General features: G+C 42.8%; 2 protein-coding genes across 2 annotated transcripts; both read left to right on the top strand.

Moving 5' to 3' along the window:
* The first annotated feature begins 984 nt into the window (after window positions 1–984).
* socs4 (suppressor of cytokine signaling 4) lies at window positions 985–5,315 on the top strand. Its single transcript, XM_020640214.3, has 2 exons — window positions 985–1,163; window positions 2,534–5,315. Exon 2 carries the CDS (start codon window positions 2,554–2,556, stop codon window positions 3,733–3,735), a length of 1,182 nt encoding a protein of 393 aa, XP_020495870.2. The 5' UTR covers window positions 985–1,163; window positions 2,534–2,553; the 3' UTR covers window positions 3,736–5,315.
* Window positions 5,316–7,804: 2,489 nt separating this feature from the next.
* On the top strand, window positions 7,805–25,432 carry wdhd1 (WD repeat and HMG-box DNA binding protein 1). The gene is made up of 26 exons (XM_020640193.3): window positions 7,805–7,895; window positions 8,026–8,119; window positions 9,133–9,244; window positions 9,361–9,512; window positions 11,627–11,738; window positions 11,833–11,883; window positions 12,000–12,095; window positions 12,189–12,281; window positions 12,957–13,063; window positions 13,193–13,334; window positions 13,495–13,702; window positions 13,866–14,050; window positions 14,169–14,353; window positions 14,451–14,692; window positions 14,892–15,029; window positions 15,137–15,293; window positions 15,583–15,697; window positions 16,665–16,796; window positions 17,001–17,218; window positions 17,530–17,675; window positions 17,795–17,851; window positions 18,591–18,622; window positions 19,330–19,494; window positions 19,580–19,722; window positions 19,999–20,134; window positions 24,991–25,432. The coding sequence occupies exons 2-26, from the start codon at window positions 8,043–8,045 to the stop codon at window positions 25,189–25,191; spliced, it is 3,402 nt and encodes a 1,133-aa protein (XP_020495849.2). The 5' UTR covers window positions 7,805–7,895; window positions 8,026–8,042; the 3' UTR covers window positions 25,192–25,432.
* Window positions 25,433–25,469: the final 37 nt, after the last annotated feature.

Here is a 25,469-nt window from a genome sequence, read left to right as displayed (position 1 = left end):
TTATGAAGTTTTCTTTGCACTGACCAAATTCTGTTGTACATGTACAATGAAAAATAAAGATATTCTGTTCTATTCAAAGTGGTGTTTGGATTACAACGAGCATCATCACTCTCCAGAGTGTCAAGCGGTGATGCAGGTTCATGTGCAGTTACTTTCCAGTTGAGTGACCATCCTGTCTTCGTTATTTAAGTGTTTGATACCTGCCTCTGAGGGATAAACACAATACATGTTTATATCTATATATCTCTATCTCTAAAGATCGAACATTGAAAGATGTTTCTAAGAAAGATAAGAAAGATATCGGCCGATATATCGGTATCAGATTCTGCATCGGTCGAGCCCTACTTTGAACTGTAATTGAATTCGTATGAAAGGTTCTACTGTATATGAATAAAGTTTGATTGATTGATGCAATTTCTGATGGATTCATTCCTCTCCTCAGAACCTTTCTTGTGAAATAGACTTTTAAAATGTTTATGTTTCTTCCCTTTCAATACAATCTATCTTTGAAATAACAGAGGTTGTACCGTTTAGAAACACATGCTATCAAAAAGTACCTAAGTGCTTCACATTTTGACATCCTTGATCTGTTTGTATTTTGGCCCCCTCCACAGACGGACTTCAACCAGTTTAACTTTTCCATTAAAATGTGCTTTGATACTTGAAGTTAAGCGATGGGCCTCTGATGAAATTACAACAAATCAGCTTTCAGAAATAGAATTACCAGCAGAAATAATTCACTTTGTGAATGAAAAAGCACTCTCTGGCTTCTCTGGGTATCTGTTATCTTTTTATTTTTTTCTGAGACGGGATCCGTCAATGAACGTGTAAAGGAGATGGAGGAGAGAGAAGAGGAAGTCTCACTGTCATTAACCTGAGACTACCCTCCCCTTTCTCCCCCCTCCCCCCTCCGCCCTCGTCCAACCCCCTCCTCTACCGGCTCGACCCCACTCCACCTCCTCGTTCATTCAGGCTCGGCCCTGGTGGAGAGGAAGCTGCTGCCTCCCTCGGGGATTCTGCATCATAATTATAAAGGAAGCAGAACAGTCTGCTGTCTGTTAGAGCTGCACAGGCTGCGAGCTGGTCACACGTGTCCACTAATATGCAGAGAACAACCGGTCGTAACATGGAAGAGGAGCGGTCTTTCTGACACTGTCTGGAAGGTATGAAAACCTCTAATTTAAATCTTCAAAGAGTAAACAACAACAGCATAGATTGTGTTTAAAATCTATTGTTTCTAACAGTCTGTTTGGCAGGATTAGACTCTACAAACAGCACAAATATGACAGAGTATGAAGTGGGCGTTTAAACAACGGCTGTGGGAGCAGTTTAACAAAACTTTGCCTTTTATGAACGTAGCATGAAAAGTCTGCTTTCTTTCTTCTTGTGTGCAAAACCAATATATGTTGTTTTCTGGAAACTGCACTGAGGATGTAACTGTACTCTAAAGTATTTATTTGATTTCTTCCCTCTGGAGTTCAAGAATCCAGAAGTATCAGTCAGCCTAACCCTGTTACTCTTGTCCCAAATGATTGGATGGGATTGGATCAAAGCAAAATCCTGAATAGTAGACAACAAGGTGTCACCCAAATGGATCAGATAAATACATGTCAGATTTAATAATCTAATCCAGTTTGGAGACTAAAATTGTTTTAAAAAAAAAAAAAAAAAAAACAACTTGATTTTAATTTAAAGAGTTAAAGAACTCTCAAATTTGCGCCTCTAAAGTTACCAATAAAATGAAACGGATCCATTTGAGACAAAACCACATTTTTATCAGATTCCTGTTTTCTGTAATGTGGCCCTTGCACTCTACTGTAGTTTCTCTTTGCACCTTACTTGTGACAAGATTATGCACAGATTTTCAAAGAAAAGTGGAGTTAGACGTATCTTTGATTCACTTTTAATCATCTAAAAAATGGCTCAACATCTTCAAGGGCCACACAAAGCAGAGCTTTACAACTCAAACCGTTATTTGATAGTGCTCTTAAATGTTCATTCCTTTCATTGACTTGATGTGAAGAGTAGGAGCACTCTAAAATGGTTGTTAATGGCTCCATTAAGGTTAAAATGACAAAGGGACTTACAGTCTGCTCCGACAAACCTATTTGTTGTGGAGTAAAAAGTAAAAGACGTAGATTTTATCAATACACTTCTCTCATCTTCCTTTTCCCTTATACACAACTCAATAAAAATAACATTATTGATTAAATAATCCATTGCTTAAATTTTTATGCATAACAGAAAGTATAATGCCAGGGGTTAGGGTTAGTAAGATGAGTATAAGAAAACAGTCAGAGAGTAGAAACATGAAACATAAATCAGGACTAAAACAACCATGGTTACAGGAGTTTGTTATCAAAGTATCCTGAGAGTATCCAGTATCTAACTGTTTATGTTCGTCCATAAGCGTTGCCTATTTCTTCACTCATTTGAAAACATTTCTCCCACTCTTAGATGAAATTTCTTGTTTTCACGATACATGTTTGTGATCCCACCGTGACTCAGGCGTCTGTTTTTGAATGTGTTGCAGAGTCAGAAGAGGAAGCGGTCATGTCAGAGAAGAAACCACGAGGGTCGGACACACGTCCCAAGTCAGGCCTCCGCAGTTGGAGTGCAGACAGTTACGTTTGGCGAGGAAAGAAACGCTCACGGAGTTCTCACAACGGGTCGAGTCCCGGCGGGTTGGAGGCGGAGGGGACGGAGGATCTGGGTGTGCGGTCAGGATCTTGTCCGAGGCGCCGCAGGGAGAGAAAGTGCAGCTGCAGCACTCTCGGGGATGCGCTGACGTCTGCAGACATGGATGTAGTTTGTCGGAAGGCTTTGTCCCGGCGTTCTCTTCGGCAGAAGTTTCAGGACGCTGTGGGCCAGTGTTTGCCTCTTCGCTCCCATCATCACCACCACCACCATCACCACCATCCATCAGGCTCCTCCAGACCCTTCTCAGTTCTTTTCTGGTCCAAACGCAAGATCCACGTCTCAGAGCTCATGCAGGATAAGTGTCCTTTCTCTCCCAAATCTGAACTGGCCCGATGTTGGCACCTCATTAAAAACCACACCCACTCAAATGCCCTCAAAGACATGGAGACCCCCCTCAGACCCAGCGTCTCCACCTCCTCTTCTTCCCCACCACACACCCCCCTCTCCTGGGAGGACATCTGCTCTCCTGGGGCTGGAAGCACCAGCTTGGAGGACTGGAACCCTTCATGTCCTCATGGTGGAGCAGAGGGCAGCTGTGGCCACACTGACTACATCCTGGTCCCGGATCTGCTGCAGATCAACAACAGCTCGTGCTACTGGGGTGTGCTGAACCGCTTCGAGGCCGAGGAGCTCCTTGAGGGCAAACCAGAGGGAACATTTCTGCTCCGAGACTCTGCCCAGGATGAGTTCCTCTTCTCGGTCAGCTTTCGGCGCTACAGTCGCTCCCTACACGCACGAATCGAGCAGAACGCCAAGCGCTTCAGCTTTGATGTGCGGGACCCGTGCATGTACCGGGATCCCAGTGTGACAGGACTTCTGAGACACTACAGCGACCCAGCCACCTGCCTCTTCTTTGAGCCGCTCCTATCACGACCACTACCAAGGAGTTTCCCTTTCACCCTCCAGCACCTGTCCAGGGCTGTGATCTGCAGCTGCACCACCTACCAGGGCATAGACTGTCTGCCGCTGCCCCCTCAGCTCAGGGACTACCTCAGACAGTACCACATTAAGTGTGACGGCGCCTGTGCTGTTTGACAGTTCAAAGCAGGCCTCACACCATGGAGGGCAAAGATGCTACAAGGCTGGCAAAGAGGCAAAACATTGCCAATGAATTCAAAGTTGGTTCACTGTTGCAAGATGAAAAATCTGAACTGGGGCGACCTTTAAATTGGTTGCTGATCTTGATGCATCAAGAGATGAAAAACAGAACTTACAGATAATCATTAACCTTCTCTATGGATCTCAATCCAAAAACTGGAGAAGCAGATGTTGATGAAATGTCTCTGAAACTGTGCTTCAGTTCTAAAGGATGGTTTGAAAGCTGGGTCTGGACTTTCTGTAGCCGATCTCACATAATGCACTCCTGAAAATGTCAAGATTTGAGGCGGGTAGCCCCTGAAATCTTGTTGAGATAGTGGTAGACTTTTGCTGTCAGACGGGAGGGGAGGTCTCAGGAGGCAGGAAAAAGTGGAAATGATGGACGGATCAAAAGAGTCTGACGCTTTGATGACGATTTAGATCTTTCTTTTTTTTTACATCAGTGTTGATTCCGCTGACTTCTGAATCAACAAACGAGTGGGAAAGAACATGCTGGCCAAGAGAAAACATAATGAAGCAGTTTCATCACATGCCTGGAGATTGCACCAGTTGTGTAACAGTTGCAGGATGTGTCATCGTCACCTCCTCCCGCTCGCTCGAGGGGAATTTCCCTGAACATTTCCAGCTGCGTTCACACATCAGCTCAGCCCAACTTGACCCTGAAATGAACTAGAGGGGTGGCAGGAAAAAGTCTTGTGAATATGGGAAAGCAGTATATGTGCGGCCATCATCAAGGCCATGAGACAAGGACGCAACCGCTACAGCTGATACATGTAATTACGTCAACATGCTCAGAAACATTTACCTTAGTATCCTGAATGGTGAACAGATTCTCAAAAACACACAGACCTTACAAATATAGCACCGTGACCTCGACGCCACCCCCTTCTTTTTTTGCAACTCGAGTGATTTGAAGCTGGAGCATTTTACCTTTGACTTCCGACCAATCAGGGTTTATTATGTGAAATATAGTATTGCTGCAAGAGGAATTGCACCTTTCAGGTTACATGGCAGAAACCAAATGTCCTTTCATGAACCCTTTTATCATAAATGAACAATTCTTAGCTGTTCTTGGTCAAAAGGTTGGAGGCACAGAGACTCATCTTACACCTTATTACACCTTTTTGCTCATTAGGGTGAAGTGGTACGGAGAAGTCCTTTTCTACATGTCGCATTAAATCATTGGAGTAACCATCATCACCTCCTTTTTATTTGCAGCTCCTCTATGCAAATGTTGAGCACTTTATTCTTGACTGCATTCTTCTTTGCAGCCACAAGATGGCAACACAACCGTACTTCTTCACTTCCATCATTACACCATTCTGATGCCTGTTTACGACCAAATCTTTGCTGAAAGCTCCTCTGTTAATTTGGTCTTTTAACATCAATTGTGCCTCTGCAGCTTTGATGATAACAGGTCACTATTTTCAAAGTACTGTGATCACTATGTTTCACCCTCAAGGCACACATTGTATTCACCACCCTGACACACAAACCAATAAATGCCATTTACACTGCCTCTGTAGTTTGCCTCGTTCTCTGCTCTGATTTTTAATGGCGCATCTGTATTCATGTGTGTTCCCGCCCGCAGCTCATAGTTAGACAGGCTAATGGTATGGAAAATGTCGCTTTGAAAACAATTCACCCCGCTCTCTGCAAAGGACACCTCTAAATGCCAGCACTCCAGCAGAGTGAATGAAACGATAAGGACATGAAAAACACCGTTTCCCCATCCATAGCTCGGCTGAAATTCAGACTTTCTGATTCATTCATTTTGCCGTTCGGTTCTTTGTGTACAAAAAAAAATCATCTGCACTGAGGTGGCTTGCATGAATACTAAACACTGGGTATGTCATGCAAGTGTACTTCATACATCCATCAGCATTTTACGTCTATTGTCTTTATTTCTATTAATGCAAGTTATGTTTTTGTTCAGTTTAGAGAATACGTACAGAGTAGGTATGTATCTTAGACGAGTGTAATTTTAGAAGGACACACAAAGACAACACTAATCTAAGAAAAATAGATTCATCTTATCATTTAACATTCAGCCAAACATCTCAATGCACACCATCATCATGTAAATTATTCACATAAGTCGAAACATTTAACACGACTGAACATGCATTTGTCACATGTTATGCTTTTTTATAAAATGGCCTCATGCAATCATTTGTTTTCAGTTTGATTTGAACGCAGGATTAAGAAAGATGCATTTGGTACTACAGCAGCTGATTTCTTCCTACAGTACTGGAAATATAGGATTAAGCCATTTCAAGAGTCCAGTTGGTTGATATGAAACTATTAAAGTCCTCCACATGTATCAAAAAGACAAAACTATATAACTATTAACTTAGATCTCTATTCGACGCATTTTTCATTAATTTAGGCCAGCTCTGTGTTTGTGTTTGATCTCAATGATGTTTGATTTGTCACCGTTCAGTCAATGAACGGAGGCCAGAGCCACGTCCATCGATTGTCCTGAACCACACACATGAAATATTAACGACGTCTTGTATGATCTAGTTATCGAGCATCATTTTTCAGCGGCTCAGAGTCGATACACAACATATTACTTTACATTTATGGTACATCTGTTATCCTAATGTAAGAAACTGGACATTACCTTTTAAGGTTGAATGTTAATCCATGTGTAGTTTGAAACACAAGTATCAGGCTCATGGTCTGCTTAAACATGATCTCCTACATTTCAGTCATGTAATATTTAGAAACCCAGCTGTCAAACACTGCAGCATTTCCTGTTGCACTAATCAAATTCTCCCCTGAGACGATGCTCAAACGGGCGGGTGAAGACTCAGACAGTGGTGGTTTGTCTTTCTAAATTCTGTAGATTATAAATATATATTAATTAACAGTGGATACAAATAATTTAAAGAATTAGCAAGAATATTTGTCTCTAACTTTAAGCTCTAGGGATGCAACGTACCAACTATACAATGAAAAATAAAAAGAAACACAGGACAATTTCAATTGATGAGATAAAAAAACATATTGCAGTATTCTTTTTTAACCAGCAGAGGGCGTTGTATGTTTTTGGCTTCTCTTATTTGAAATAGAAAAAACCTTTGCACATCCACTTCATAAAAAAAAGGTACAAAAATGTAAAGGTAAACACCAGCTCTCTGTCTAACTTGCAAACAAACAGAAATGTTGCTGATAAATGTTTGTTTGCAAGTGTGACAGTGTGCAGTGAGTTTACCTTAAAGGCTTCTCTTATCTGACATCAGTAACTGATATAGGGAGTTGTCAAATTAAGAACAAATTTATATTTGGCACTTATACTGTCAGATTATTTTAATAAAGGTATAATGATTCATGAATTGACTTCAATCTCTTTTTATTTTAAATAAAAGTAAGAGAATTGCGGAAAATCTTGATAATATTGTATCCTAAACCCAGTACACAGTCAGCTCTCTAACTCTGTAAAAGTAAAGGAGTCTGAAGTTTAGTGTAAGGATTATTTCTGAAGTGAATGTGTTTCTGCAGTATGAGGTTGAAAAGAACAAAAGTTTGCTATTGTGTTAATCATTGTATGCTGATTTAAGGACTGTATATGTTTTGTAACTGGGATTTCTCCATCAGTCTTGAATGGATGGATGATTTCGATGGCGTGTTGCATTTCTTGAGTTTGGTTGAGGAGAAAAAGTGGGCTTTGATCATTTCTTAAATTCAAGAAGTTGGAAAAAGTGGTTAACCATTTAGGAAACCTTGGCTTCATCCTATCAGACAGTAGGCTAAAACAAGCTGTCAGACAAATGAAGCTGAGAAAAAAAAAAGTACAATATCTAATTCTTCTTAAGTAGACTTAAAGTTACAATTAAAGGCTTGACTACCTGTACTTCAAAACCTTTTCTCGCCGCTGTCCCATAATTGTGAAGAAAAGCCAAGGAGCCATGCAGTAATAATCATAACCCGGCCTCCTCTTGCGTGGCACGCAAACAAAGGCGGGGTTTCGACGTCTACGTCATGACGTAGCTGGCGGGAAGTCGTGACGCTGCGTTTCCTTGTTTTCAACGCAGCGCGGGAGATTCAGGAGGAGAAGAGAATCGAGTCAGTGGAGAAAACCGGAGGAAGTTGTAAGTTGTCGCTTCGTGATTAAAACTTGTGGAATAAAAGTTTGTTTTGAGTTTAGGGTGTCGTACCGTTAACGTTAAGGTGACACGTTCCTCTTCTTGGTCTCACCTTGACGTGTCTTCGTCTCGTCAGTCTGCTGGTTTGTTGAAATGCCGTGTGAGAGGAAGCAGCTTCGTTACGGACACTCGGAGGGACACACCGAGGTCTGCTTCGACGACACCGGGAAGTAAGTCAAACATGACAAACGTGTATTCCTGTTTCTCTTGTTTTATATCACATGCTGTGTGTGGCTGTTAATGCTGAGTAATGTCGTCTGATATCACTGGACGTCACATTTCTCTTCTCATGTTCATTCATCACATTAATTCTTCAGCATTATTATTGTAGTCCTAACTCTGTGTACAGTCCATGTGATTCATTTGACCCTGTCTATAACAATTAGCTGTCTTAATAACACTAAAAAAATGTTTGACTTACAATTACATACAAACTAAAACCCTTTAAATGGCACTAAAATACTAATTTTCTTAAGAAACATGTTTTTAACCTAATAAAAGAGTTGTCCAAATGTTTGACACTTTGATAATTTTGGATACTACATGATTCAAAACGAAACAATCTGTTGTTTTAGTGATCGATAGTACCCAAAAATCACCAAAGCTTTTTTTTTTTTTCAACCTGCATCTATTTCATAAGACTGGTGCACAGGAGAGGAATTCATCCATCAAAAATGACATGCAAGAGTTCATGTTCAGGTTCCTTTATTTGTACCTGAAGGTAAATTTGGTTGCAGGGAGAGTCACTTAATACAACACAGACGTTACATAAAACATACAAAGTGCAAATGCACGTTACATGGGTAAAAGTCCTGCACACTCTTAGCAAAGACGTGTTTTTGTGCAGGAGTTAGTCTGCAATTCATGGTAATCAAAAATGAGAGATTCAACATACTGTATATCTGGTGCATATTGGACTTCTATATTTAGATGTGAGGTTAAAAAAAAAAGACGAATCAATTGAGTCCATTTTACAACATTTAATGATAATATTTGTCTTTATATGGACGCTATGTGGAGTTCAACAGAAACACAATATCATCAAAAGATGAATCTCAAGTGAGCAAAGTAAATTGGCAGAAAAGTTTTAAAAAAGTACTTTCTGAAATGAAGATATCAGCTTTCAACTTTTCCTTCTGCTGCTCAATGTTTGTTAAATCTGACCATCATGAAACTTCCTCAGGTACATCGTCACCTGTGGAAGTGATGGAGATGTTCGGATATGGGAGGGTATGGACGATGATGATCCGAAGTTTATCACCGTTGGGGAAAAAGCGTACTCCCTGGCACTCAAGGTACGTCACCTGCTGCCCTCTGTTGGTTATTAAACTTAAGACCTGTGATGTGTCATTGAGCCCTTTTTGAGAAGCTGTGGTCAGAATTGGACTGAGGTTTGATCTTTCCTTCACAGAAAGGGAAGCTTGTGACTGCGAGCTCCAACAACACGGTGCAGATCCACACGTTTCCTGACGGCGATCCAGACGGCATCCTGACCCGCTTCACTACCAACGCCACGCACGTCGCCTTCAACAGCAGCGGCTCCAGAGTGGCAGCAGGCTCCAGGTACGAGACAAGAAGTGAAAGTAGACTGACTGTGAAAACAGTAGACGATGTTATTAAAGCTGTTTTCACATATACACTCCTGAAAGTGTCTAAAAATCCTCCTGATCTGATCGTTCACACACGCGCCTCACAGCGGGAGTCTATCCCTGTCACACAGGAAGGTGGGCTGGAGGGCAGATGGTCTCAGGTGGGGACCCCCTCTTGCAACATTTTTTTAAATTCCTTGGACATTACGATGGGAATAAATATCAACCTTGAGACCAAGAACTAATGAACTGATCACTGGAAATAAACGTTACCACCCCCTCTCGCTCGAGGTGACTTCTCCTGATTATATCCTGCTTTGTTCTCGCATCAGCTCACTCGGATATATGGATTTTATTTCTTTATCTGTATGTGTCAATCTGTTTTTTGATGGCATTCATAGAAGACTTAATAAATGAATGAAATTAGCAGAAGCTGCTTCAACATTTTCTAAGACAAACCTTCACCCCCAGATGAATTACCAGTGACAGTTAAGCCACACATGAGTGCAGAGTCTATACAAAGAATTTAGCTGTCCACATCCTTCAGGCCCTGACGGCATTAGCCTAAATGTTCTGAAGTCCTGTGTCAGCCAGCTGTCCTCTCGTCTGCAACACCTCTTCAACCTGAGCCAGGTGAGGATCTCATGCTGTGGTCTGTGGAAGACATCGTGCCTGGTCCTGGTTCAGAAGAAGACAACCCCATCTGACCTCAAAGACTATCGTCTAGTGACTCTCACATCTCCTGTGATGAAGGCGTTAGAGAGGCTGGTCCTGCCCCACCTCAGGCCACAGGTGAAACCATCACTGGATCCTCTGCAGTTTGACTACCAACCACACCTGTGATTGGACGATGCCATCAGCTTCCTGCTACAGACCACTGACGGACAACTATGTGGAGTAGACCGGAATAAATCACCTGCTTTTGAATGTGGCCGAGACCAGAGTGATGGTGATTGACTTCAGGAGGAAGAGGACAGCTGTGCATTCTGGGAGAGGATGTCAGCACGGTGGAGGAGTACAAGTACCTCGGCGTCAACATCAGCAACAGACTGACCTTCAAGGCCAACTCCTGAGGCTTTGTACAAGAAGGGGATGAGCTATTTTAGGAGCCAGAGTCGGTTTGCCCATCTCATTAGGATGCCTCCTAGACTCCTACCTTTGGAGATTTGCCAGGCACGCCCAACTGAGAGGAGACCGCTCGCTGGAGCATCCGGCCTTGAAACACCTTTGAATCTCCCAGAAGGAGCTGGAAGACATTACTGGGGAGAGGGGAGTCTGGGTTGACTTGCTTTGCCTGTTGCCTTCTGCGACCTGACCTTGGACAGGCGGCAGAAAAAATGAAAATCGGGCACACCCTCAATGATTCTTCTAAGATTTTAATGAAGGTTGAATGAATGACATTTGACTTAACAAAAAAAACGTAAATTTAAGAATGGATTCATCAGAGAGGTCGTCCAGCTGACTTGGAAGAATTGTCCCGAGGTATTTCTCACCGGTGATACCAGCGCTGAAAGGCGAGGGATTTTATTCTGTCAAATCAAACGCATTCACTCCACGTCCTCTTCTCCTTCAGCTGCTGTTGAAGAAGTCGCTGTGCGTAACATTGTGTGCACGCTCTGACTAAAACCTCCCTGTGATCTGTTTAGTTTGAGTGATGCTGTGCGTGTGCAGAACGAGCGGCCTCTGATTGATGTTTTCACCTCACAGACTCTGGATCGGTTTGTGATTAGTCGAGTTTGGAGATAAACGTCTGTTTCCTGCCAGGATTGATTTGCTCTAAGCAGGTTTATCACGGCAATAAAAGCACGGAGCATGGCGCCGTATTGATGCTGCTATTTTTCACTCTGGTAATAACAGTTGTGATATTGATTGCAAAAAATGTCCCGCATCTGAGGCTGTTAGGGCGGATTCAGCATCTGCATCCTGACGGAAATCAGCATTATTTTGTCCTTCTGGTTCATTGATTTGATGATTTGAGCTCTTGATGTGTTAACGCTGATGTGAACTTTTCTCCATCCTCTCACATGTTGACACAGAGATCCAAAACACACCGGTTTGCCTGATGTGATTTCTCCGTTGTCTCCTCAGTGACTTCATGGTGAAGGTGGTGGAGGTCTCGGACAGCAGCAAACAGAAAACACTCAGAGGCCATGAAGCCCCGGTTCTCAGCGTTACTCTGGATCCTGAAGATGAATTCCTGGTGGGCAAAATGTTTCTTTTATCGATAGATCAAAGAATGAAACTGTTTTGACTTTTAAGACAAAACTGAAAACGTTCTCTGCCTCCCCTGTCAGGCGTCTGCCAGCTGTGACGGCTCTGTTGTGGTTTGGAATATAGAGCAGCAGGTATGAAACATATAAAAAAAAAAAAATCTCATTAACACAAACCTTTTTTTTTTATTTTGAACGCGCTCACTCTCTGCACAGTCTGCCCGATGCTGACCTGCTCTGTGTCCTTTCAGACTCAGCTGATCAGCTGGCCTCTGCTGCAGAAGACGAATGACGTCAGTAACGCAAAGTCTCTGTGTCGTCTGGCCTGGCAGCCCGGGACCGGGAAGGTCAGTTTCAGGGAGCCTTTGTTTCTTCTGTTTCACCTCCATCTCTGCACGACTTCTTTGTGTGACACACAACATTGTCTTTGTTTGTCTCAGGTTTTAGCGGTTCCTGTGGAGACGAAGGTGCAGCTGTACGAGCGAGGCTCCTGGGACCATGTGAGCACTCTGTCAGACGATCTGCTGACTCAGGTGAGGTGCAAATGAACGACCACAGACAGGTTGGTGCGTCTACAGGCAGAGGTTTTAGTACTTGGGTAATTAAAGACTAAAGCTTTTGTAGCTCGTATGGAGACATCAGTGTTTATTGTAGTCTGTTTTATAACCACATGAAGAACTTTTTACTACAACGGTTACAGATTTTGAGTGTACGATTATAGTTTGAGACGTAATCTCGGTTTCACTATTATGAATTCCTTTTTAAAGGATCAATGTATAAATAAAGAATCTGACTGAAGTCCTGAGGATTTTTTTCTTTTTCTTTCATAGTACCTTCACATCTCGTTTATTTATTTTAACAGCCTTAGTGAGTGTCTTTACTTTGAGCCCTGAAGTGTTTATTTTCAGAGCCAAACCTGCTGTAGCTGCTGAATTTTAAGATTTAAGTGTATTAAGAGTTGAGCAACACTTCCCACTTAAATCGTGCCGTTCTTTGTAACCTCCTGTTTCTCTTTGATTTCTGTCCCCTTATTTTATCTGGTGTTCAAACTTGAGATGCATGAATTTAAATTAAGTTTTAATTTTCTTTAATACAAAATATCTGACTTTGACAAACAGAATATAAAACCATCTGCAGGACAGAAGGTTTTCAGTCTTTTTTTTTTTTTTGCTTTATTTTGAAATTCTCCCTTCTGTTTTTCTCCACAGCCCATCAACGTGGTGGCCTGGTCTCCATGTGGGACGTTCCTGGCAGCGGGCAGCGTGGGGGGTTCACTGACCGTGTGGGACGTGAACAGCAAGCTTTGTGTGGAAAGGTGAGACAACCAGGCGGTGCAGGGAGTGTCTTTGAGTGCGGAGGCCGGGGAATTACAGGTTACAATTTGAACTTCAGGTGTTTTTGTTTCCTAAAGTTTTTAGTTAACGTTCTCTCGTCTTTGCTGCAGGCAGAAGCACGAGAAAGGCTTCACCGTGTGCGGCCTGGCCTGGCATCCATCGGGCAGTCAGATCGTCTTCACAGACACAGAGGGCTGCCTGAGTCTGCTGGACGGACTCAACACATCTGTATCCAACACCGAACACACCAAGGTAACACTCAGATAACACACAGTTTAAATAATGAACTGCTGTGTGCTGGAAGAAAAGAAATTAAGAAGCTCCACCCCTTTATTCAGCTCCCTTTGTCCAGTGTTTCAACCTTGAGTTTTCTTTTGGATACTAAATAACTTCTTTTCTGGACTCTCTGCAGGCTGCAGTGAAAAAGCCGGCCAAAGACTACGACGCCCTGTTCGATGACGACGATGATGACAGGCTCATGGATGAAGGTTTGAGTGAAACCACTTCACCTGCAAAGAAACCCGTGACAGGGGACGACGATGACGATGATGACTTCCTCATGCCTTCGACCGGGCGGGTGAGGAACAGAGGGGCGATACTCGATGATGAGAACTCTCAAGGTGAGTGACAGACGGGTTTCAGAGGATGCATATTATTAGATTCCTTGACTCCATATTCTTCATCTTCTGCTCAGACAAACTTCCTGTGGCTGGTTTTAGTGTTTCACATTCTGTATAAATCCTTCGAGTGAACGATGACACATCTTTGCACGTCTCTGTTCAGACACCGGCTCACTGCGGCTCGGCCAGGATAAATTTGGAGACGATGATGACACGGGCAGCGTTGTGGTTCCTGCGGCGGCCAAGTCGGCTCCCCTGCGTCCCGTCTACGAGGGACCCATGCCGACGCTTCCTCAGAAGGCCTTTCAGCCAGGCTCCACCCCCGCACACCTCACTCACCGCTTCATGGTAGGACACGGCGATTTGTAATTGGAGAATAACATAAATGAGGGTTCTGTTTATGTTCTTTTTGACTCTTAAGTCCACATAAAGTTTAATATGTAGTAAAAGTCGGATTGTGTCTCAGATGTGGAACTCTGTGGGAATCGTTCGCGGCTACAACGACGATCAGGACAACGCCATCGATGTGGAGTTCCACGACACGGCCGTTCACCACGCCATGCACCTCACAAACTCTCTGGGTCACACCATGGCCGATCTTTCCCAAGAGGCCGTGCTGCTGGCCTGCCCGGGCACAGACGAGCTCGCCAGGTAAACCTCTTCGAATCCGTTTTTTTTTTTTTTTTTTTTTTTAAAAGAAGTTTTTATTCTTAAAGCGAATCTTTGAACCCGCTGCTCTTCTTCTCAGTAAGCTGCAGTGCCTCCACTTCTCGTCTTGGGACACCAAAAAAGAGTGGATGGTGGACCTGCCGCAGGGCGAGGACGCACGGGCGCTCTGTCTGGGTCAGGGCTGGGCCGCGGTCGCCACCAACACGCTGACTCTCCGCCTCTTCTCCATCGGAGGAGTGCAGAGAGAAATCTTCAGCCTGCCGGGGCCCGTCGTCTGTATGAGCGCACACGGAGAGCAGCTGCTCATCGTCTACCACCGAGGTAAGAGATGCTCAAACCTCTGATAATGAGACCTGCTGAGCTGAGGGTTTTTATAAATCAGCAGAACGTCAATATACCGTACAAAGACCTGTTTTCAACATGTTGTAATGAAGCACTGGGCTACAGATTGATTTAAAAAAATATATATATATATTTTCGGTTCTTGATTGAGTGTGTGTGTCGCTTTTCACATCGTCAGCTACGGGGTTCGACGGTGAACAGGCTCTCGGCATTCAGCTGCTGCAGTTTGGCAGAAGGAAGAAGAAGCTCATCAACGGAGAACCGCTCCCTCTGTCTCAAAGGTCCTACCTGTCCTGGCTCGGATTCACTGCTGAAGGTCCGTCTGTCAAACGGTGGTTTGTGGTTATCTCAGAGTTCTCAGTTTTTGTATTTACAAGATGATAAACTGTTTTTTTGGGGGGGTTTTTTGTTTTGTTTTTTTAGGAACCCCCTGCTATGTGGACTCTGACGGGGTGGTCCGGATGTTAAACCGTTCCCTCGGTAACACCTGGACGCCGGTGTGTAACACCAGAGAGACGTGCAAAAGCAAATCCGATCACTTCTGGGTGGTGGGAATCCATGAGAACCCTCAGCAGCTCAGGTAAACTTTCTCTTTTTTGCTTCCTGTCAGCTGAGAATTTCACACATGAAACTTCATAAATACTTCGTTTAAGTATTCCGGTCATGTGTGAGGCATGAAGGAGACACAGACATGGTTAGAATCTGTCTGACTGAAATGATTGGTCAACAGTTTTTCTTCATCAGTGAGTGTATTGTGTTAGATATCCTGATGCCTCCTGGGTTCTTCTTCCTGGCTGATCTTAAATGTTTTAAATGTTGATTCAGACCCCCCCTTTTTTTTAAATCTGGTCTGTTTTTGTCCCTGCCAGGTGTATTCCATGTAAAGGCTCAAGGTACCCCCCCACCCTGCCCAGACCTGCTGTGGGCATCCTGCCCTTCAAGCTGCCTCTGTGTCAGACGAGCACAGAGAAAGGACAGATGGAGGTAAACAAGCTGAACACACTGAGCACCGACTTTTTCATTTGAACTGTTCAGTTTTATTGATTTACTAACGAGCTCTGCCATTGAAATGAATTGTTGCTGCCAGGTTTAACTTTTGTCTTACTGAACCACAGGGCAGGGTAGTTCACAGAACCTCACCATACAATACACATCATGATACACTTAAAATTCAGGTCCTCAGAGATCCTAGAAGTAAATACAAATTTTCTGTTTATAATCTCTGAGCTTTTAATACATGCAAATACAATGCTCTTTATTTTTAAAACTTAAAACTTCCCTCTCAGTTTTCTCTCTCGTTTGTTTTTCTTGTATAATGTGTAACATTCGGGTTTCACTTGACTGAGTCCACTTGTTTTAAAAGAATGTCTTTTTGCTTTACATCTGCACACGTCTAAGTCGCTGCAGCAGTTTCTAAAATGAACCGCCTTTGCATTACACAGCGTGGCTTACATTCATTAAGCAGCTGCCTGAAGCCTTTGTTATCAGCGTTGGTGTACGGGCGAAAGTCTTTACAAATAAAGTATAAAAGTGCTTTTGACATCTTCTGAACCGTTTGAGGAAATTCTGACTTGAAAGCGTCTCTCAGTGCTGGCTGAGGCAGCACACATTGGTGCTGTGTCGCAGAGCTAGCGGTTGTTGCTGGCGACTTGAGGTCGGTCGTGTAGCTGCAGTATTTTCCTTTTCTTTTGCATTGCTTGCATGTTGAGTGACTCATCTCCAACTCCCGACATCCTGCTATCTTTACTTTCACTGGGTAGAGTTTTTCATGAATGCCCGTTTGTTTTGAAATGAAATGTGCGCTGCTTCATGTAATTTGGCTTCTGCTGCCTCCTATTGGCTTCATGCTGAACTGCACCATAAGAGGGTTTTTTTCTTGTGTAGTTATTTTTGAAAAGTGACCATATTTCATGTCATGTAAAGATAAAGTTCCTCTTCCTGTCTCCTGCAGGAACAGTACCTCCGTTCAACCCTCTTCCACAACCACTACAGCTTCCTGTCGTCCAGCGGGTACGAGATCGACGAGGACGGGCAGGGTCAGTCCCAGAAGGAGCAACAGGAGCTGCTCATGAAGATGTTTGCAGTGAGTAGGAGAAACTCCACACAGACACATCAGCTGTCAGATCACGATGTAGTTCACAGATCTGATCAGGGCTTGAATGTCCTGCAGCATCTGTAATATGTCAGGAGTTCATGATGTGTGAACAGGGCGCCATGGTTACAGGATTGAGAAGTGAGCCAGCTGCTTCTGTGTTTAAATTAACGCAGACTCCGTGTTTCCTCTCAGTTGTCCTGTAAGCTGGAGAGAGAGTTTCGCTGTGTGGAGCTGGCCGAGATGATGACTCAGAATGTCGTGACCCTGGCCATTCGGTACGCCTCCCGCTCCAGACGCATGGCCCTCGCCCAGCGGCTCAGCGAGATCGCTCTGGAGAAAACGAACCAGATCCAAGAGGAAGAGCCCGAGGAGCAGGAAGAGGAGCCACAGTACTCCAGACCAGCATCCAGGTACGGCAATATTAATCTTTGACTTTGAAGTGAACGGTTAATGTAGACATTTTAAAATCAATATGTAATCGTGTTTATTAATCATGATCTCAATAACAATTCAAATAGTTGTGATCAGGATTTTGGTCACAATCAAGCGTTCAGACCTGAACCAGGACCTTCAGCTCTTTAAAAATGTGATTCATCAACCACAGCTGCAATACAAGCTTTATCTGCGTTTGATTAAATATAAAAATCAGATCAGATCGAGGATGTTTAATTACAGAAGAGACCTCCTCCAGTGTGGTTAAGGAGTGTTTTTATTTGGACAGGTTTGGTCAGAGTGAGTCCACAGGAGGACGGTACAGCAGCAGACATGATCAGGAGGAGGAAGAGGAGCAAGAAGAGGAGATCAGAGAGGAGGAGGAGGAGGATGGACAGGAGATGGAGACCGAGGAGTCAACAGAATCCAAAAAACGTCAGTTCTCACCTTTTTTTATTTTTTTTTTGTTTCTTCAGCTGTCTTTGCTTTTTTATCTCCTCGACACCTCAGATATTTAATGACACCAGCTCACATGTCTGTGTCTCATCCTGCAGGTGTAAATCCATTCGCTAAAGAAGCGGGCTCACCTGTGATGCCTTCTCTGACGCCAAGTGAGTAAACATCCACATCATGAAATGTTATGTCATATAAGGGGATCTCTTCTGTAAACTGTCGGAATAAATAATTTTTGAGACGCACTGCACAGTTTCTAATCTTAAAAAGTGTATTTATTAATTTTACAATTTAAAAAAATCTAATTTGACTGTTCAGAGAAACGTCTGATTTTTTGATATTTAGATACGAGCAGATAATAAGGTCTGAAATGCTTTATTGCGGGGGAAATGTACGCATGGGGCTAGCAAGTTTTACTGTTTCTTGAAAAGTTTCTTGAAATTCAACATTACATCTCACTTTTAAAAAACTGAACAAGTAGAAATTAGAATTTCTCTTTTTACAGATTTTTTTTCACTGATGAAAAGAAATCTGTAAATAGAGAAAGCATCGTAAAAGTTTGATGCGTCTTATACACCGGTGTGACCAAAATGCAAGTATAAAATACTGACACAAACGCTGTCATTACGCCGGTGCAGCCGCCACCATAACACGCTAACTACATGCGAGGTGGCGCCATTGAAAATTTGTCCCTGTTCATTGTGTATTGTAAGCTGATTGCACTGATCGTGCTGGGATCCATAGCGACAGACCCATACACTTTCTAAGAGAGGTGGACTTGTTGGCCATAATCAGCTCCAGATATGTACTCCAAAACAAAAACCTAACTTATGAGACTTGATCCAGAAGACTTAATAAATCACCTTTTGTCAAACTTCACTTTGTTTGTTTTCACAGTTGGTAAAGCAGGACGATCTAATCCTTTCAAGGTAAGACACCTCGTTCTTTCAACAGCTTGATTTCTCTGATCATTTAGATGAGATCATGCAGACAGATCGTCAGGCTGTGTGGTCAAGAGAGACCGACATGTTTATAGTTGTGTTGTCACGATACCAGCGCTGTAAACTTCCATTCAGTTCAGTTTATTGCCATTTGTTGCATAAACACCACATGTGAAAAACATTACAATACAATTGGACAAAGACACAGGACATTAAAATTAAACTTGGATTTGATTCTAGCTGAAATCAAAAGACATTGATGTCTGTTTCAGTTCTTCAGCAACAAAAACAGAAATCCTAGGCACCCAGTGTTGAGTCTTTTCTTTGTTCTGATTTACAAAGATTGCAAGAAAACTTCTGCACACTGCCTTAATTGCACAAATATGCTGGAAACAATTCAGAACCGATGTGTTGCAAGCATATTTATGCAATTCAGACGGTGTGCAGGAGATTGTCGCAATCTTTGATGCATCCATCCATTCTTCTCCAAAGCACCGGTCTTATAACTAGGTAAAAAAAAAGTAAAGCTTCCACACTTGTCGATACTATCACTATTTAAAATAACAGAGATTGTATCATTTGAAAACATGTGATATAGTGTAAAACTGAAGTGTTAGATAGAAGTGTTAAACTGAACGTTTTGACAACTTTAGTTTATATTATAATTAATAAACGTTTGGATGGGTCTCATGCAGATGCTCGGCTCAGGGAAACCCTCGGCCCCCTCCGGTCAGCCACGAGTCACAAACATCCTGGACAACATGACGTCCAGCAAGAAGTCTGCTCCGCTCAGCGGGTCTGCAGGGAAACAGAGCAAAGGCCCCGTCCTCAAACCGCTGGCCCCCAGACCAAAGACAAAGGTACCGACATCTCCTTCCGTCACATAACTGTGAAACTCAGCGTTGATTTCAAATCGATTAAGGTAAAATGCATTTTTCTCTACAGACTCAGTCCACTCTGCTGCAGATGACAAACACAAAATCAGCCAATAAGAAGACTCAGCAGAACATGGAGCCGCCTGCAGTTCAGCACAAACAAGCAGAAGTCCCGCCTCCAACCTCGCCTGCAGAAAACACTGAAAACAAAAGGTAAAGACTGAACCGTCTGACTCCTTTTTAAAAATGACTCTTGGAAACATGAATGGGCTTTTTTTTTTGTGTGTATTCAAATAATTATTATTTTTTTTAATTTTACATTATATTTCTATTTTACTGTATATGTATGTTAGTAATTGGAGTTTATTGCATGGCCTTGCGGAACAGACATTTCACTGCACATCTGTATGAGCATGTGACAAATAAAAATCTTGACTCTTGAATGAATGTACATTCACATGGATCTGTCGCTAACTTGCGTCTCTTTAGGCCGAAGACCGGCTTCCAGCTGTGGTTGGAAGAAAACAGGAAGAACATAATCGCCGACCAGCCGGACCTGGAGGAGACAGACGTCATCAAAGAGGCGATGGGTCGCTTCAGGACGCTGTCAGCAGATGAGAGACTGGTAGGACACACTGAGGGGGTCACGAGGGAGGGCGGGGGATGATGTTAAGAAAATTGTTCTTGAAATCGTGAAATGATGATTTAAGCTCCAGAGGTCTTGAAACATACATCACAAACACTATAGAGTGAAACGTTGAAAAGGACACTACAGGTGTTCAGTGAGCTGTTTTCAGTTTGCCCTGAAGAGCAGATTGTCCAGTGAAACCATCAATTAGAGCCTGTAGGACAGCAGTGATTATCAGCTGCAGATCCATTAGCCTCTCCCTCCTCCCTGCGCAGCCTGGAGACACTCCGCACTTATCTCTACACTCCTCGAATCTGCTTTTTCCTGATTTCAAATTGTCGTATCCTCTGCCTAAGTAATTGCACATAGAAATATGAGAAACAACTGTTTAAGAAGCTGATACAATTTCAAGTCAGGGGGTGCCAGATAGCCTAGCGGTTTTGTTGTGCAGCCGATGTACAGATACATTAGTCCTCATCGCAGCGTCTGTGGGTTGGAGTCTGACCTCGGCTCTTTTCTGCATGTCTTCCCCCTCTCTCTCTCTCCTCCCAACACTTCCTCTCTCTGTACAGCTGTCCTATCCAATAAAGGCAAACACGACCACAGCACATAAATGCTTAATTAAAAAAGTGGACATACAGAATTCAGACCTATAATTGTCAGTTAAACCTGAGTAAAGTATAGAAATGAATCAACAAATATACTCACCTGCAGCCTAAAAATCTGAGTTGATGAAAGGCAGAGTGGTGTTGCAGTTTAGTGGTTCTAAACCCTGTCCCAGAAACCTGCTGTGACTGTGCTCGTTAGTGCACAAAGCCTTAGAAACACTCACACAATGAGCCAAGAATGGAAAAGATCTCTAATTAACCTGCTTCAGATTCTGCTATTGGCTGTCCATTAAAGCTGAAATCCTACTTTAAATAAGTGGCCACATTTTTGGGGAGCGACTGACCCCATGCAACAATCACAGTGGTTGTTATCGATTTGAGGCGGTTCTGAACGGATTATGAACCAAAAAGATCCTCACCCCTCCTGTGATTTTAACCTTTATTTAACTGGTAGAAACTGCATTAGATCCACCTTTATTTAAGCCACTGTATCGGCTGTTTATAACGTCAAACTTTGTGGATATTAATGGTTTAGATCCTGCAGTGTGGAAGGAACAAAGATGAACGGACAACAGGAACCTCTCTAAGTCTAGCTGATTCCATCTTCATATATTTATTATCACCAAACCTGCTTTGTCTATGTCTTTGCGTTTCGTCACAAAAATAGCACACAAGTACAAACAGCTGACGACGACAGTCCACCTCCCTGATTCTTTTTTCTGAAGTCACATTTGATCAAGTTCTGTGAGATCCCAATTTGATGGAATCATCACTGATCTACGAACAGAGTTTGTGGTTTCGCATCTTGACTGAATTGTCTGGTGGTTAATTGTCATTAACTGATATATTAAAAACATGAAATTAACCCTTTGAAGTGATAACCTCGGGTGTGGGAGTGCAAAATCATGCAGTTCCTTAAGTGTCCACTAGAGGCTGGCTGCAGAAGATCCAGAAGTCACATACACATCCATTCCAAAAAAAAAAGAAAGAAAGAAAAGCCAGTTTTTACTGCAGAAATGAACATGTTTAACGCCTGGTTCAAAATGAAACAGGTCTGATTAGCTTGTGTTTTTATCCTCACACTGTACAGGGGGTGAATTTTGTATAACTCATCCGTTTGATTTCATGAAGGATAAGAGGTCTTGATGATAAGGCGCGTAGCTGAGCTGACTGACAGGCTCGGTGTAGCTGATTGTCAGGAGACTTAAAACCCGCCTCAGCTCCACCTGTTTGCCGCATGTTAGGTCAACCAAACAGTAGGTTCAATATGGGGACCGCCATCAAGCTCCACCTTCATTAACCACTGGGTGATGTCACTGAGGTTTCGTCCATGTGTTTTTAAATTGACCAGGTGTCTCCGACCCACTGTTAATTTTTTGACAATAGCTAAACATGGAAGAGAGTACAGATGCTCAAATAAAGTCAAAGTATTTCTTAAATCTTTCAGCACATTAAATGATATCAAGTCTCATCTGTAGGTGCGGTAAAAAGTAAAAACATGTTAATGGCTAATTTAAAAACCATCCTCAAAAGAAATAAAAGGAAAACAAAACACTAAATAAACACACCGATATAATGACAGTGCTCTAAGAACAGGATTTTTGTGTAATGAAAAAAATCCTGCTAATAAATGTATCACGCTTTTTTGCAGCTGTTACTTTTTAAACACACGACCATCAGCTGCATTGCTGCTGTAGTGATGGATAACCACGTTCCAGCTGCACGCTTTTCTGCCACAAAAATTATGCTCCCTTCTTAAATCCAGCTGTGACATAACCTTTTCTCACACCATTGATAGCAGCAGGAGGAGCTGCATCATGTCCTGCACTTTCTCATGAGCTTCAGGGGTTAAAAAAAACCCAACAAGAATCTGATTTGAAACCAGTTTTCACTCAAACACCACATCCTCTGCTGCGGTCAGTCAGCGGGTTCATAAATGAGGCTGCTGTGTCAGTAATAACAGACCTCATCCTTTCATCCACCTGACGGCTGATGCACATCAATCCCAGCGCCTGTGTAGTAACCAGGTCCTGACCCTGCATTCATCAAGACCCTCAGCAGAGAGCACGATGACACTCGACTGAAACAAAAGAGGAAGTGGATGAGGGGGGAGGCAGGGGACACGCCTGTTGCCTGGGAACCCTGTCGAGTGTGTTTTAGCAGCGAGGGCACAAAGCATTGATCTTATGATAATGCTGTGAGCGACAGGGAGCTGGTCAATCTGCAGGAGAATAAAACTGAGGTTCAGTTCTTTTGAGATATTCTAGGACAGTTTGAGTGTTTACAGTTTTTGTATCTAAGTTTCAAAAGTCCTCAGTAAACTAAACATATGTTTTCTGCATTTAGAGTCCATGGTCTTGGGACTGGAGTTGGGTGTTGGAAGTGTTCGAGTCTCAATATGTCCTGCAGGTGACATCGTCCACTAGTGTTTCAGTTGGCTTTGAATTTACACAGGCGAGCAAAAGAGGCCATGCAATCTAATAACAATTTAGCTTTAATGAATGTCTTTAAACAGATATCTCAGTCTGCAGGGACTTAGGTTGGGAACTGGAGGGTCGTCGGTTCAAGTATATGGAAGTTGGTCTGGTAGCTTGAGAGGTGCCAAGTCACTTCCTGAGCACTGCTGATGTGCCCTTTAGCAAGGCACCGAACCCCCAACCCCTCTCTGACGTCTCTCCTCAAATGCATGTCCACAGGTCCTGAGTGTGCATGTGTGTGATTCAAGCGCGTCTCTTAATAACAGAGTGTGTGCCGGAGTTTCCCCTCAGGGATCAATTTTGTAAAATTAAAAAATATCTGCATGCACGTGCAGTTTACTATTCGCTTCATAAGTTTCCTGTCAAACTGTTTTCAGTAGCAACACACAGACAGGAAGTCATGGTAAAATAAAGTCATTGATGGCAAACTACTTGTTGCACTAGAAGCTGTGAAAAGATGCCCATTTTCCTCAGAGGAACAGAGGCTGTGTTATTATAGGACAATTGAGTTTTGGGGAAGTTGACTGAAAATATAATTTCTTTGAGTAGGAACTTAGGTGGACAGTAACTTGGCTTCTTTTCAAGACTTTACAGACAATTTGGTGATTTTGGTGTCTGTTATTGTTTGGTGTCTTTGATCAGCATCTGATCGTTCAAACTGAAGGATTTTTCTGATTTTGAGTTCAACATTTGAATCACTATTTGAAGCAACAATCCCACAGCAGGCGTGTCGCTGTTGACTCACTTATCGTTATCACACGATGGTTGTGAATACACCAATTTCACATCAATGACATATTTGATGTGACGGTTGTAATGCTTTTAAAAAAATATAAACCTCATGTTTGAGAAGTACTTGTTGTGTTATCGTTATGTCTCAGCAGGATTCACAAATCGGGAGAGCCGACCAATAAGACGATGTCGCTTCCTGTGATCTAACATGAAAGCGCTCTTCAGATATCGCAGTGTTAAAAGTCATTAGCTAATATCATTTTCCTCTTACATGTGGTGTGTTCAACGGGTAACGCCAAAGTGAAGAGTTTATTAACCTGTTGGATTTTGTCCTACATGTTCTTTCCCCAGCTTTTTGCATTTTTGTATGATTTGTATTTGTTTCAGTATTTTGCAGCACACGTATCTGTTACAGGGTTTTCATAAACCTGGATTTTTAACCCTAAACCCCGTTAATGTCTCACCCTGGGGCTGTGTTGTGTGTTGTGTGTGTGTGTGTGTGTGTTTGTGTGTGTATGTTGCACTTAATTACATTATCCTGTCCAAATACAATCAAGTGAAAATTGACGGATGTTGGACGTCACAGCTTGTTGTGTCAACCCGCCCTGAACTGGTGGTTGTGAGTGTGTTTGAATAGAAACGGCGTTAATGGCAGGGTTATACGTGAGTGTGAGGTAGATTGTGTGTGTGTGTTTGTGTGTGTGTGTGTCCTGTGATGCTGCCAGTCCACTCCATCAACAGGCCGTGATGATTCATCCCGGCTCCATTACGTCCAGGAAGGCGCTTCCTTTTGTCTCGACTCGGGAGAGAGAAAAACAAAAGCATGAGGAGGAAAGAGAGGCCAAAGAGATGCAGCCTGTCAATAGTGATTATACATGACAGGATGCAATTTCAAACTGCACGCCTGAGTGTCCGTGTTTGTGCGTTTAGTCATCATCGTGTAGGTGTCTGCAGTGTGGATGGAAGCAACAGAAACATGTATTGTTCAGTGATTAACATGTGCTTCTCATGTCCTTTTTTCTTTTCCCTCGTTCAGACGTGGACGGAAAGAGCAAAAGGCCAAAGTGGAGACGCAGCAGATCTGAAGAAGAGGAAAAGAGCAGGAGGAGTAGAAGGAGGAGCAGGAGGGGAAGATGAGAATGGACAAGCAGCAGCAGCAGATGAAACCAGTGCCAAGAAGAAGAAATCTTTGGATCCCTCCTCCAAGCTTTCAGCATTTGCTTTTAACAAAAACTAAATGTTTTGATATTTTCTTTTTCCTTTTGGTGCTGAAAACTGTCGATTCTGTTAAATCTGTTTGTTATGTGAATATGTTGTTACACTTTGAGGCACTTAATCAGAACATTAAACTCTTATAATGTCTCCAAAGTATTTAGTGAAGGTAATGGAGTGTCCTCGGTTTTCTTTTCTACTTTTAGAACATTTCTAAAAAACCTCTAAATGTATTTTAACCATTCAATAAATGTTCATGTTTGTTAGTTCCTGGATTTGTCTTCTAATTTCATTCCTCTGGCA

This window comes from Labrus bergylta, chromosome 3 (genome assembly GCF_963930695.1).
Source record: "Labrus bergylta chromosome 3, fLabBer1.1, whole genome shotgun sequence".
In the NCBI taxonomy this organism is placed as follows: Eukaryota; Metazoa; Chordata; class Actinopteri; order Labriformes; family Labridae; genus Labrus; species Labrus bergylta.
This window is presented reverse-complemented; position numbering and strand designations above follow the sequence as displayed.